The 16070-nt window shown below is 35.3% G+C and overlaps 1 protein-coding gene across 9 annotated transcripts in view; it reads left to right on the top strand.

Annotated features, from left to right (window-relative positions):
* Positions 1–16070, top strand: part of CEP128 (centrosomal protein 128) — a 390276-nt gene that overhangs the window by 37830 nt on the left and 336376 nt on the right. For all 9 annotated transcript variants that reach the window (XM_041759758.1, XM_041759757.1, XM_041759756.1 and 6 more), the window contains exons 7-8: positions 3298–3389; positions 7406–7478. In XM_041759758.1, coding sequence (XP_041615692.1) covers positions 3298–3389; positions 7406–7478 — 165 coding nt within the window. The remainder of the gene's footprint in view (positions 1–3297; positions 3390–7405; positions 7479–16070) is intronic.

Consider the following 16070-nt stretch of genomic DNA (forward strand, 5'->3'; position numbering starts at 1 on the left):
TTTTCTGATTGTTGAATCCCCGATGGAACTACTTAATATAAGCAAGAACTTTTCTACTTTTTTCATGTAGTTCACGTATTCACTGAAGATTTTGGAAGTGTTGGTTTCTGTAGACATACTTCTTTTTCTATTTCTTTAAAGTTCCCTATAAGAGCTGGAAAAAATTTTTCTTGTTGCCTTGAGTAGCTAAATTATTTTATTTATTTATTTTTAATTCTTTAAAAAAATTTTTTTTTTTTTAATTTATGATAGTCACAGAGAGAGAGAGAGAGAGAGAGAGAGAGAGAGAGGCAGAGACATAGGCAGAGGGAGAAGCAGGCTCCATGCACCAGGAGCCCGATGTGGGACTCGATCCCGGGTCTCCAGGATCGCGCCCTGGGCCAAAGGCAGGCGCCAAACCGCTGCGCCACCCAGGGATCCCCGAGTAGCTAAATTAATTAGATAAGGGCTAGAGGATGTTGGTGATTTTGACATCTTTGTTTTGGTGGTTTTAGGATTGTAGGCTCAGAGTTTGTCAGGATACTTAACCTGTAGCTTTTGCTGGTTATAGTATAAGATAGAAGTAACAGAACCAAGTGCATGAGAAGGCACCTTATAGAAACTTTTCCTCGAGGATTCCTGGGTGGCTCAGCAGTTTAGTACCTGCCTTTGGCCTAGGGCATGATCCTGAAGTCCCAGGATCAAGTCCCACATCAGGCTCCTGCATGGGGCCTGCTTCTCCCTCTGCCTGTGTCTCTGCCTCTCTCTCTGTGTCTCTCATGAATAAATAAATAAAATCTTAAAAAAAAAAAAAAAAGGAACCTTTCCTCTACTGTGGTGTTTTTTTGCTTGTTTGTTTGTTTTTTTTGTTTTTGTTTTTCGTAGGTGCAGCTTGCTAGAATGGATTATATGATGATGAAGCCTAGAATAGAGAATATCCTAACATGATTCATTTACTCTTTTATTCTGTTTATTTACCACCAGTATTCTGGGACAGTGCTTGTGTTAAGCAAAAACCTTGCCTTTTTGTGGAGCTTGTAATCTAGAAGTGGGAAAGGCTGGTTATTAATCAAATAAGTGCATAAATAAACCCCATGATTGTGAACTGAGATGCATGCTACAGCAGAAGTATAGGGCCATGGGAGTAAGTGGTAGAGGGACTTACCCCAGTCAGGGAAGGTTTTCTGAAGAAAGGCTGATGAGCTGAGATCTGAAAGTTGAGTGAGTCATTTTAGGTAGAACAAGTCTCTTGGCAGGAAGGAAGCCAACATCTATTAGCAACTTGAAGAAGTCCATGTAATTAAAGACATATGAAGAAGTGAGACTGTGCACAGTCTTGTAAGAGAGTGATAGTTACTTTGAGAAAAATTCCTCTAGTGTAGGAAAATGGAATCAATGTGGGCAACCCAATTAAGAGGATATTGCTGTATTGTGGGTGTGAAACACTAGTTAGTTGGATTAGGATAAATGGAGTTGAAGAAAAGGGAGATAGATTGAAAAGCTATTTGGTAGGTAAAATGAAAGGCGTTGAAGATCAGATGACTCTTTGTGGAGGGTGAGAATGATCGAAAAGTAGGAGGTATCAAGGTTGAGTCCTAGGATTCTTATTTGCAAAACTGGAAAATCATGGCAAAATCCAAGTGAATGGTCTGCTCTTCATCTACTATATTACCTCCACTCTCTCTTTTTAACTGTTATTCCTGATTTTAAGTCTCTTTTCTTAAGATGACCTTTGGTTCCACATTGACTGTGTACTTTATTAATGCCCTACATATCATTTGCCATTTTGTTTACAGATCTGTCCCCTGTGTTAAATTCTGAGCCCCTTGTTTTCTACCATAATTGCTGGCACTGATTAGTTCAATGTGCATTTGTTGAATTGAATCAATTTGTTTTTTCTGCATATGTATATGACTTAAATTTTTTTCATTGTAAATTATAGTATACATATACATATATAGTGTACTACATACTAACAACTAAAAGTACAGTAATGTAAATGAAAATCCATGTAACCACCACCCAGGCAAAGGATCAGAGCATTATTGTGTCCCTAAAACTTTTATGCTCCCCCTGTCTCCAAGAGCTATCAACTATCTTGACTTTTATAATAATCATTTTCTTGCTTTAATACAAAACATCTGTACTACTTAGATCTTGTTTAGTATTTCTTTGCATTTAAACTTTAAATAAATGGAATAACACTGTATGTTATTTTGTGCTTTCTTTCAATTGATGTTTTTGACATTTAGCCTTACTAATGTGTAGGTAGGTTTGATCACTTCATTTTTACTGTTATATTATATTCCACTGGGAGAATATATCACAATTTATTTATATACATCCTGTTCTTTTTTTTTTTTTTTTAAGATTTATTTATTTATTCATGATAGAGAGAGAGAGAGAGAGAGAGAGAGAGAGAGAGAGAGAGGCAAAGACACAGGCAGAGGGAGAAGCAGACTCCATGCTGGGAGCCCGACGTGGGACTCGATCCCGGGACTCCAGGATCACGTCCTGGACGAAAGGCAGGCGCCAAACCACCGAGCCACCCAGGGATTCCCCTCCATCCTGTTCTTAATGGGCTTTTGGTTTATTTTTAGTGTTTTTGTTATGAAAAGCACTGCTTCAAACATTCTTGTATGTGGTTCCTGGTGGTGTGGGCAAGAGTTTCTCTGCAGCATGGATTGGCATACTATGGCATGTGGTCTAGTTGAATAGAGTTCTTTTGTAGCACAGCCATGCTCATTTGTTTATGGCTACTTCTGTGCTAAAATGGCAGCATTGAGTAACTTTAACAAAGGTCATATAGACTGAAAACCTGAAATATTTGCTATTGTACCCTTTACAGAAAAAGTTTGCTGACCTCTTTTTTGGGGGGTGAGGGGGTTTCTAAAAGGACCAGAATTACTGTACTGTAAAGGATGTGATGGTTAATGTTTTATATAACCTTCTAAAATTGATTTTCTTTGGAAAAATATTTCTTTCAGAATAGACATTTATTATGTCTTTTTTAAAAAACGATTTTATTATTTATTTATGAGAGACACAGGGAGAGAGGCAGAGACAGAGGCAGAGGGAGAAGCTGGCTCCATGCAGGGAGCCCGATGTGGGACTCGATCCTGGGACCGCGCGATCACGACCTGAGCCGAAGGCAGATGCTCAACCACTGAGCCACCCAGGCGTCCCGACATTTATTATGTCTTAACATTATAAAATTTGGGCATTAGTCCAAAAAGTAAGTTCTTACTAACCTCAGTAAATCTTCATGGAAGAATTAAACAGATTCCTAAATAGATAATTATCTTTTGCCTTTACCAGCTTCATTCCTTTCATCAGTCCCTCAGAGACCTCAGCAGTGAACAAGTTCGGCTTGGAGATGATTTCAACCGGGAACTTGCCAGAAGAAGCCGGTAAAAACATAATATGGTTTTTGTTGGAGGCATGAGTTATTAGAGGAAAACAATAAATTCTGTAACTGACATGTTTACATGAATTTTAAAAACAGTGCTGTTTTATACCAGTATTTTAAAATTTATTAATAGAACTGTTTAAAATTCTTAGAATTTAGAATGTATCATGACTACATGTTAGACTAATTAATTTCATATTTTTTTAAAGATTTTATTTATTTGAGAGAGAGAGAGAGAGAGCACGTGCGCACACACATGAGCAGAGGGAGGAGCAGAGCAAGAAGGACAGATTCCCTACCGAGCAGGGAGCCCAACATGGGCCTCTGATCCCAGGACCCTGAAGTCATGACCTGAGCTGAAGTCAGATACTTAATCAACTGAGCCACCCAGGCACCCTTTAATTTCATATTTTTAAAAACATTTTAATTTACTACACTGAAGCACTGCTGTTACAGAGAGATACATTGTGAGACCTTAGCAAAGAGGTCAATTTGCAAATACATTGGAAAGGATGAGAGACGGAGGCAGAAACCAATCTGATATTTTAGCATTCAGTTGAAACCTTCAAAATTGAGTGTTTTATATCTGACAAGTCTTTGCAGTTTTATCAATTCTGGGTAGTCCCCAACAAATAATCACTTTATTTAAAATTTCTTCACTGTCTTTTCATTTTTATCATCAACAGTGACAGTCGGCTTTCATTCAGAGGCCATTTTTTTGCAAGGAACTAAACATTTTTATTCCTTCTCAAGAATCACAGTCTATATACAGCAGTGATGGGAGAACAACAAACCTGAATGGAAGTTTATTTACCAAGTTCCCTTGCCAACTACCATTCCAGCTAACAAAATCATTCCACACACCAGTTTTTTGTTACTATAGCAAAAACAGTCAAAGCTATAAATGTTAAATATGTGATTATTAACTGTAGTCTGTATAATGTACTTGCTTTTAAATGGGGATAGCAGGAAATTTAGTAATAAGAAATATGTTACTATTACTTCTACTACTAATAGTTAATATTATTGAACACTTACTACATGCCAGATAGATTTAGGTTTAATTTTAATAATAACCCTAGTGAGTTAGTCATCATTATTTTTTCCAGTTTTTGGATGTGGAAAGGGGCACAGAGAGATGAAGTAACTCAGCTTGCTGGAGTTCAAATGGGAGATGTGGTGAAATCAGCTTTCCGGTGTAGGCAGTGTGGCCCCAGAGTATTTGCTCTTTACCACTTATAGTACCCTGTGATTCAAGGCCATTTTCATTTATAGCTGGTATGAATAAAGAAATTAAGTTCTTGAATTGTGAGCTAATATTGTTGGTCTATATTTATTGCCAGTCTTTTAAACTGGTAAAGGTTAGTTAATTTTAAAACTAGGTATTTGTTTTTGACAAGTTGATAAAATCAGCAGAATGGTGTCAATATTTTATGTTCTTGGATTGCTTTATATGTAGCTTTTACACTTTGAAGAAAGGGTACAAATTAAGCATTAGGAAAATGAATTTTAGGAATTTGTCCTATAAGAAGACAAAGGAAAGGGGAAGTTATAGGGATGATTTACTTATTTAGTTTAAGAGATCATGTGGCTCTGCAGTGGTGGACTGGGAATCTTCTAATCCATGGCCTGGTGCCATCTGATAATAGTCTATATACTCAGAGGCATGTGTGAAGCAGAGAAACTTAAGTTAAATTAGGAGTCAAGTTTCTTCTGGAACCTGGTGACTTAGCTTTGTGAATGAGGAAGATTTTAGGATCCCATTCTGCTTTACTTATACCACAAATTCTTAATTTATGTTTATAAAAGTACCAGGTAGGAAATTGCTAGTTTAACTTTCTGTGTGATTCAGAAAGATTGATATTTTCATTTAATTACTGACTTTTCATTTTTTGACATTACAAAAGGTACCTTGAAGTAAAACTACACCGGAAAGCAAGCTTTTAGAAAGGATTAAATAAAGTTTAACTTAGAACTCACTTTGGATGCCATATGGAAAATTGATTTGGGAAGGGCAAGTTAGAAGATTATTGCATTAGAGATGATGGCTTGACCAGGATTATGGCAGGAAAGAGATGGACTGGGCTATGTTTCAAGATATTTTTTTGAGATTGAAGAGATAGGATTTGGCATTGGATTGAATATGAGGGGTAAAGGAGAATAAATCAAGGATGACTGCCAGATGTCTGACTTGAGTAGCTGGGTAGATGGTAATTCCACTTCCTGAAATATGGAAGGCTGGAAAGGATAGGTCATGTATAGAAATTAAGGGTTTGGCATTGGATATGTGAGGTTTGGGGTGCCTGGGAGATGTCCAGATGTAAAATGTGAAGCTAGATATTTACTCTGGAGTTCAAAGGAAAAGTCTGTTAGAGATGTGAATTTAAGAGTGATGAGCACATAGAGGTAGTATTTAGAAATGGGTGAGATCTAGAAAGGAGAACATCAAGGACAGGGTTGAGTTCCAAAAACTTCCAATATTAGAAGTCTTATATACATAGAGGAGGGGCCAGTGAGATGTGAGAAATCCAGCAGTATATAGAACTACAAAAGTTAAGAAAAAGGTACAAGTAAAGACATTTTTAGAGATTTAAAGACTTAGAAAATTTATCTTTTAGAGTAAAATTTACCCTAAAAGGTAAATTCTTCCTGAGTACATTACCTAAGAACATATAAGTAAAATAAGAGGATAAACAAGAAAAAAGGGAGATGCAGGCTATGAGAAATAAACTAACCCAGAAACTTGGTTTTCATTCCAATTCCTGGAATGATACCCATATAGGAAATATTCACTCTAAATTAGAGCAGGAAGTAGATGTCCTTTGAGAAGAATGTAGTCAACAAGAATGGAGTAGATTCTTTTTTTTTTTTTTAAGGATTTTATTTATTCATGAGACACACACACACACACACAGAGACAGAGAGAGAGAGAGAGAGAGAGGGAGGCAGAGACACAGGCAGAGGGAGAAGCAGGCTCCCTGTAGGGAGCCCGACGTGGGACTTGATCCCAGGTCTCTAGGATCAGGCCCTGGGCTGAATGCGGCACTAAACTGCTGAGCCACCTGGGCTGCCCTGGAGTAGATTCTTAATAGATGATTCTGTAGAAAGAGAAAAATATCAATAATGTGATAAATAAAACCCATATAAGGTCAAAGGATGAGAAACTCTAGAAAAAAACAAAAGCACAAGAAAGTTAATGATCCAAGTATGAAGCTGACTAAAATGGAGACATGATAGAATGTAAGCAAAAAGCATCAATTCTCTATGATGGAATAATTCATAAGAGGTATAAATTTATTGTGTAAATTGCATAGGCAGCCAGTATAGAAAAACTTTAAAAATGGTAATGAATGTATCTGAAATTGGAGAGGGGTATCAGCTAAATATTTCAAAACAGTCAATTGACACTATCTAGAGATGAAAATGATGGAAGTGATCAGCGAAAGAATGGAAATGGTTGAGCATGGGTGCTATGTGGAACCAGGGGTAAGAGGTGTGAGAAAGGAAGGGCTTTGCATTTATTTGTAAGTTCTTCTGTGTTATTTGATTATTTATCATGTGTGTTACTAATTTGTTGGGAATAAAGGTACTGAGAGGTAAGTTGGTGATGACAGAGTTTGGATAGCCCACATGGATGTAATTTGATTACAGATTACTAGTGGGGATGTGAGATCAAGTTTTGTCCTCTAACCCCCTCCACCCTTTGTTTTTAATATAAAATGAAACATATTGCAGGCTGTTTATTGAAGATGATATTCCAGTATACTTCTCAGAGTGTAATTCCCAAATCAGCACCATCAGCATCAACTGGGGATTTGTAGAAATGCATGTTCTTGGGCACCATTGCAGATCTGCTGATTCAGCAGCCCATCTTTTTAAGTCTTCCAGGTGTTTCATATGTTGGCTGATGTTTAAGGACCACTGCATTAGAGTATTATGTAATAGCATTATTATGTTGTAAATGTCACAAATTGTATTTTCTTAAGCAGCCAACTTGAAATATTTTTCTTTGCCTAGGTCGGATGCTGAAACAAAAAGAGCTTTGGAAGAATTGACTGAAAAACTTAATGAAGCCCAAAAACAAGATGTGGTGAGAACTCTTTGTTAAAAAAATAAATAAAAAATTCCCTATGCAGATGACAGAGTGGCTGGGCTGGTTGTAATCATAGCGAAGTTTAGTGGATTTTTACTTTTTGAGTAGTATATGTCATTTTGTCTAAACTTTGTTCTTCTTATAAAATGTTCATGAATTTTGGGTACTGAAATTTAAATATTTACCATGATGATATATTAGAGGTAGAATTCACTTATTTTGGAGCACCTGGGTGGCTCAGTTGGGTCCTGGAATCAAGCCCCAGATCAGAATCCCTGCTCAGTGGAGAATCTGCTTGTTCTCCCTCTGACCCTCCCCCTGCTCATGCGCTCTCTTTCTCTCAAATCAATAAAATCTTAAAAAAAAAAAAAAAAAGAATTTATTTAATTTTTAGAATTTCCTTATGAATATTCAGAAGGGACCCAGTGATTCCATGGCTTTTGTTAAATGATATTTCAGAGATACAGAATTTTTTGATAGTGACTCCGTAGCACTCCTCGTTAAGTATTTTCAGTATTTTCATTTTACCTGTGTGTGTAGTCACAGTTGCTGCAGAGACCTTGCAGTCTGTTGTTTGACATGGTGCTAACTGAACATACCCCTAATTTGTTTTATTATCTCAAACTCAGATTGTTAATAGTCATTATTCAGTGGTTTCTTTTTATCAAATCACAGTCCTTGGTTGAATTAAAGTGAAAAATGGAGTACATACAGTGTGTGTTTCTTTCCATCATAATTTGTTTCTTTCTTTTTCTTTTTTTTTTTTTTTAGGAGAAAAAAATAATAGAAATTGTCAACTAAACTTGGAAATTTACCAACTTCAAGAACAATGTGTATTTATTCATATCCCATAGTACCTTTTGTACTATGGGAATGATAGCGGACAGAATTTTTTTCTTAATGTGTTTTATTAAAACTGAAAATTTCCTAATAAGGGCAGATATTTTTTTCTGCAGTTTTTATTATGTTGACAGTTCCTTACATACATATGTTGAGTTTATTGTGGAGCTTGAATTTATTGGCCACGTATGCTAAGAGATGGGTATGCTTGTTCTATTTCCAGAGAGATCAACTTAGTTACTCTTCTTGCAGTGAAATTTGCCCATTTCAAAAATTTATTTATTTTAAAGATTTTATTTATTTATTCATGAGAGAGAGAGAGAGAGAGGCAGAGACACAGAGGGAGAAGCAGGCTCCATGCAGGGAGCCTGATGTGGGACTTGATCCCGGGTCTCAGGATCACACCCTCGGCTGAAGGCAGCACTAAACTGCTGAGCCACCCGGGCTGCCCCCATTTCAAAAATTTGAAAAAACATCTGGCCACATGAAAGCACATTCGTCTTGTGCTTTTGGTGCTGATTTTTTTGCCCCAGAGAGATGAAGATACACTGTCTGTCTTCTGTTGAATAGACAAAATCTTTGTAGTTGGCAGCTGATGTGTGATCAGGTATGGAGTACTTCTTTTTTTTTTTTTTTTTACATAAAGTCCCACATTTTTGAGGCATACCAAGACCTTCAGTTTAAGTCGTGCCAATCTAAAATACTTTTAACTATCATACTTCAAAAAACGTATTTTCTGAGATTAACAGATTGGTTCATTTCTTAGTTAATTGCAGTGGTTCACACAGCACGAAGTTCTGCCACTGTCTGATTTACATATTATCTAAACAGGAACTGAACACACACTTTTAAGAATGTAGCTCCAAGATCCTCTGTAACTTACTAAACTATCTCTGGCTCTCTCATATATTCTAGAGTGGAGTCTGCCACCTAACAGCAGAACCTGCTAAAGCTTTGTCTCTTAATTTTTAATTTTCTAAACTTGGAGGTATAATTTACTTCTAGAAAAGTACATGTATTAGTGTATAACTCAGTGAATTATTACAAGGTGAACAGGCCCATGTAACCACCACCTAGATCTAGAAATAGAGCATTACCAGTACATGGAAGCTGCCTCATTCCCCCTCCAATCAATAATTTCTCCTCCTGTTTTCAAGATGACTATTTTGACTTTTTAGCCCATGCTAATTTTGACTGTTTTGAATTTTTTAATATAAGTGGAATCCAATAGGGCATTTTTTATGTGTCTGTTTTTTGCTAATCCTTAAGGTTATGATATTTCTGGATATTGTGTCAAGTACTTGCAGTTCGTTCATTTTTATTGCTCTTTGGTATTCCATTGTATGGATTTGCTGCAGTGTATTTTAACATGATATTTGAATTATTTCAAATTTTGGGCTATTACAAATAAGGTTGCGGTTAGTAATCTTACTCATGTTTTTATTTTATTTTATTTATTTTATTTTCTTATTCATGATTTTAGTGCACATGTACATGCATTTCTGTTGGTACATAACATGGGGTACAATTGCAACATGTCTTCAAATTTAGCAGATGTTGATAACTAAGTTTCCAAAGTGGTTGCATTAACTTACACTTCCACTGACAATGTAGGAGAATTCATGTTGCCTTTTTCATCTTTTCCAGTACTTGGCATTATTAGCCTTTTAATTATAGCCAGTATGTTAGGTGTTTATAGTGTCTTATCATTGTTGTAATTTGCATTTTCATTTGTCTTTTCTAGAGTTTCTCATCTCTTGGCCTAATATGGGCCTTATTTATTACATCGTTGATATTTTTCTCCAATTCCTTACTGAATTGTCTCAGGAATCTACTCCATTCTTTTTGGCTTTTGGCTATTTTCTTTTTTGAGATTCCAGTTTGCTTCTTTTGCCCATTTTTAAAAAAATTAGATTTCTTATCTTTTTGTTATTGATTTGTGAGAGGTCTTTATATATTTTGTATATGAGCACTCTGTCAGTTATTTGTATTACAATGTTGTCTTCAATTGTCTAGAGCTGTTTCTTCTCACTCTTGAAATTCTCTTAATGGGATTTTCTGTTGAAATTTAATCTAGTTCAGTTTTCTGTGTTTTCTTTTGTGGTTGGTGCCTTTTTGACCTGTTTAAGAAATTGTTCTCTATTCTCAGATCATGAAAATATTTTCTTATGTAATATTCTAGAAGCTTATTGTTTTACCTTTTATATTAAGATTCTAATAGCTACTTAGAATTGATATTTAAGGTATGAAGTAGGGATCATATATTTAAATGAATATCTAATTGATTCAGTTTCATCTATTGAGAGAGCCACCCCTTTGTTATTACTTTACAGTCCCGTCTTGGTCATAAATCAAATGTCCACATGTGCAGGTATCTGTTTCTGGACTTATTCAATCCTCTGGTTCATTTGTCTATTCCAGTGTTTATATCACACTATCTTGATTACTGTTGCTTTTATGATAAGTTGTGATATATGGTAAAGTCCTTCTACTTTGTTCTTCAAGTTTATCCCATGTATTCTTTACTCTGCATTTCTGCATTTATGTTATTTTATTTTAAAAATATTTTATTTATTTATTCATGAGAGAGAGAGAGAGAGAGAGAGGCAGAGACACAGGCAGAGGTAGAAGCAGGCTCCACGCAGGGAGCCTGATGTGGGACTCGATCCCTGGTCTCCAGGATCACACCCCAGGCTGAAGGTGGCGCTAAACTGCTAAGCCACCTGGGCTGCCCCTCTGCATATATTTTAGAATCAGCGTATGAAATTATTAAAAACCTGGGATTTTGATTAGATTACACTGTATCTATAGGCCAACATTGGAGAGAATTGACATTTTTACAATGTTGAGTTTTCCAATTCATGAACATAGCAAATCTTTCCATTACTATTTATAGCTTTTATTTATTTACTTATATATTTAATATCCTTCTTAAAAGATTTTATCTTTTTATTTGAGAGAGAGAGCAAGAGAGAGCATGAGCAGGGGGGGAGAGGCAGAGGAAGAGGGAAAAGCAGGCTCCCTGTTGAGCAGGAAGCCTGACGTGGGCTTGATCCCAGGACCCTGAGGTCATGACCTGAGCAGAAGGCAGACACTTAACCAACTGAGCCACCCAGGCACCCCTATAATTTTTTTATCTAGAGATCTTATGTGTTATACATCATTTTTAAGGTTTTAAGGTTTATTTTTAGGCTTTTATATTTTTATGCCATTTTTCAGAGTATCATTTAACATAAAAAAAATTAACAGTATTAGTACTGTCTCTTAAAAGTCTTTATTACTTGTTTTTAGAGGGATGGGAGGAGCGGAGGAGGAGGGAGAGAGAATCTTAAGCTGAGTGTGGTTCCTAATGTGGAGTTTGATCCAATGACTCTGAGATTGTGACCTGAGCCAAAATCAAGAGTTGGACACTTAAATGACTGGGCCACCCAAGCACCCCAACAATCTTTGTCTTTTACTTGTAGGATTTACCCTCTTTCGGTTAAAGTAAATATCTATTTAATTTGTGTAAATCTACCATCTTATTATTTGCTTTTCAATTGGTTTCACCTCTATTTTTCTTATATCTTTTGGATTTATTAGTTTTAATTTTTAAAATTTATCATATTTATTAGCTTGCTCATTGTACCTTCTTTTGTTCTTTCCGTGGTTAACATAGGGATTAGAACATACACCGTTGATTTATCAAATATTAATATAAATTAGCACTTTATTACAGGGGTCTGTAGTACAGAAAGTACAGGGGTCTAAGAACATCCTTAACGCCAATAACCTCTGTTAATAAAAAATGATTTCGTGTTCTTATTATCATTAATTTTAATATTATATATAATTGAGCCACACAAAACATTACTGTTAATGTTTTATACTGTAATTGTTCATTTTTACCCCTTGTATTTATTCTCAGCATTCTTCATTTCTTCCTGTGTCTCATTCCTTTTTGCAAACTGAGATTCCTAACCTGCCTTAATGACATACTTTGACATTTTCTTCAGAGTGAATGAGCATATTTGCCTGAAAGAATCCTATTTTATTTAAAAAAAATTTTTTTTAAGAATCCTATTTAGAATTTCATTTGGAGTGGGTTCTTTGGTGACGTATCCTCTCTGTCTGAAAATATCTTTATTTCACTTTCTTTGTTGGAAGATATTTTCACTGGATATAAAAATCTGGATAGTCTTTTTTTTTTTTTTTTTTGAGTTTGTATTTTGAAGGTATTTTTCATCATTTTCTCAGTTCCATTGTTTCTCTTGAGAAGTCAGCAGTTAGTCTTGTTGGTGCTTTTTTGCTGGTAATACATAGTTTTCTCCAAATTGCTTTTGAGTTTTTCCTCTTACTCTTTGGTTTTCTACAGTTTTACTATGATGAGCTTAGTTGTGTTCTTTTTGAATTGTGCCATTCCCTTTGTCTCTTAGGTTCATTTTTATAAATTCTTATTCATTTTTTTCATTCTTTAAATATTTTCTTCTAACCTTTTATTTAATTACTTATTCTTTCTTAAACCGAATCAACTGTATTTACCCACTGTATTTACCCACTGATTTTTTATTCTCAGTTATCACATATTTCACTTCTAGATTTCATGTCATTGTTTTTAACTTTGTAGTTTTTTGCCCATATCCTCAATCTGTGTATCTGTGCCTCATAACTCCATTGTCTAGATCTTCTTAAGGGCTGTTTCTATTTCTGTTATATGTTTATCTTGGATTTTGATCACATTGTTTTTGCCTACTATTCATTTTCGATTATCTGGTTACTTTTGTCTGACAGAAAATAATGTTTCATTCTTACTTGATAAGGATACAAATTTGATAATTACTATGTATGAGATGATATATTTACTTATTATTATAGATTAAGGCCATAGCAATCATGGATTACCTTATTATTTTTGTTGAGCCATTTCAGTGTTGAAAATAAAGTGCTGAGTTTCAACTATTTCTAGTTCCCCTTATTGTTAGTGGATAACACTTCAGGATTCTAGCCCAAAGGCTAGGAGTAGGGTTGGGGAAGTTTAACCAGATACCCCCTTTCTCGGAAAGGCTGTCAACTCCAGTTTTTCTACTGTAACACTGCATGTCTGTTAAAAACAAAACAAAACTCTGTTTAGCTTCTCAGTATCACAACTGCTTTTTCTGAAGTGGGCTGATATTTCAGGGAGAAAAGATTGACTAACCTCTTTGAGTTTCTTTTCTTTCATCTTGTCTCATATATCTTTATTTCTTTCTAGCTTTCCAGTGCCTTAAAACTGTTTTTTGTTTAAAATAGTATTTCTAGTTTTTTGGTCTGAATTATCTAGTCTCTTATTTTTGGAATTGTAACTCCCTGAATTGTTTTTGCATATATCTGATTCTGTTACTGTATTTGATATTTCTAATGATATTTCTAAGAGGGTTTTGCTGTATTACAGCTATTATATGACTCTCTTTTAACTTGGTACATAGGTATATAACTTGTGAGCATGCCTATAACAAAGGCTTTGCTCCAAACTCAAATATCCTCACTGTTGTGCTGAGATTTTTCTAGTTCAGAGTAAGCTGTGGACATTTGTACCATCATGCTGTTTTTTTTTTTTTTTTTTTTTTTTTTTTTTTGACATAGCTGGTTGGGATAGTTTGAGTTTAGGGTTTGAAAAACTAATTTGCATAGTGCACATTACCTTTCACTGCTTACAGAGAACCCATAGTGAAGAGTTGCCATTTCATTTTTATTTCTTTCATATAGCAGATAAAACTAGTAAGTACTATCTACATAGTCAAGAGCGTTAATTAGTGTAGTTGGTATATACAGTTCACTAGTTTACCCAGCTGTCCAGTGTGCCCAGCTTATCAGGACATATCCTCTTATATTGTCTAAACCTGGAAGATTATACACACTTAATTGCCCTCTTGGTTGAATTGTTCAGCTGTCAGTTCCTCCCATCAGGTTGTATTGCTATAGCTTGTTTTGTGTTTTCTGTAATTTGCTTTCAAAGTTAAGGGTGTCTCCTAATTGAGGGCATCTCATACCTCATGTGGGTGTATGTAGTCCTCCTGATTGAGAAACAGTTGTCTAATGCAAAACTTAAAAAATATTGTTGAATTTTATTTATTTTTTAAGGTTTTATTTATTTGAGAGAGAGAGAGCAAGAGCAAGAGAGAGCACAAGCAGGGCAATGGGCAGAGGGAGAGAGAAGCAGACTTCCCACTGAGCAGGGAGCCCAATGTAGGGCTCAATCCCAGGACCCTAGAATCATGACCTGAGCCCAAGGCAAATGCTTAAGTGACTGAGCCATCGAGGTGCCCCACTATTGTTGAATTTTAGGGGGTCTTCTGAAGGTCACATGATGTTTGTTTCCAATTTACGCAAAGCTTAATATAGATTTTCTGACTCATTCCAATTGAAGTCAACATTTACATTTTATAACTTCGATGTATTATATTGTGAATTCATGATAGCATGCTGTCATAGAACATGCAGTTTTGTTATTTGGATGTTAACACTTCTCAGAGGCTGCAGCTGTTTCCCCCCCTCCAGACTTAAGTTCGAAATAAAATTACCAAAGTGATGTATTCACTGTGGAAAATTTAAAATATTGTACAAATATATAAAGAAAAATGAATGACTGCCACTATCTCCCACCAATTTCATTTTCTATTGGTACCCATTGTTAATCACATTTATTGTGCATTATTCTGAGGCTACAGTTGTTTATCATGCATTTTCTCAGTAACTAAAATATATCTTGAAAGTTTATAGGACACAATTTTCTTTGAGAGGCAAAAAGTGTTGGTCAGACATGTGAAGATTTGATTTGTTAATCCTTTGTGATTCATAGACTTTTGTTTATTTAGTGTCTTTCTTTCATACGTCCCATTAGAAGGACATAGTTATTATTTATAACATGATGTTATGGAAAATATTTTCTGTTAAGACTTGGTTTTGGTAATAAAAATCCATATGGCATGGGCTTCATACGACAGGAGAAATTTCAATTCATTTGTTGTCTAGATTCTACCCATTGGAGTGTGATATGAGTACTTACTAAGCTTGATTATTTATGGAGAAAAAGTCAATTTACTTTAGTTTTCTTTAGGAGGGTCACTGTTTAAATTAAAAATATAAACATGGATCCAGCTGTTTCTGGTCATTAATTGAACTGCGAATTCTGTCAACACTGCCGTTAGGATAACATGGTTATTACATAGATTACAGCAAAGGATATATAACAAATATTTGCTGAAATGGATTTTAAGACAACAGATATTGTTCAAGGTAGGAGGAATCAACATATTGAAAAAACAGAATATAACCCTATACGTAGAATGCTTTTGTTCTTATTTTGCCTTCTTTCATTAAATGCTAACATTAAAACCTATTCTAATTTTTATTTTGTTATTTTGCTATTTTTATAACTATAGAGATTTAGGACTTTTTCCTATCTTAGTAGTAAATATAATTGATTCATATCAATTCTGCTAAAGATGAACATTTTAGCATTAAGTAACATTGTTAATATTTTCCCCTTAGGTCTCAGAAATGGAAAAGTGAGGACACAATAATAATTGTAGTCTTTAATTCTTTTTTTTAAATTTTTAAAAATTTTTTTATTTATTTATGATAGTCACGGAGAGAGAGAGAGAGAGAGGCAGAGACATAGGCAGAGGGAGAAGCAGGCTCCATCCACCAGGAGCCCGATGTGGGATTTGATCCCGGGTCTCCAGGATCGCGCCCTGGGCCAAAGGCAGGCGCCAAACCGCTGCGCCACCC

Source organism: Vulpes lagopus, chromosome 6, assembly GCF_018345385.1.
Source record: "Vulpes lagopus strain Blue_001 chromosome 6, ASM1834538v1, whole genome shotgun sequence".
NCBI classification, from domain to species: domain Eukaryota; kingdom Metazoa; phylum Chordata; class Mammalia; order Carnivora; family Canidae; genus Vulpes; species Vulpes lagopus.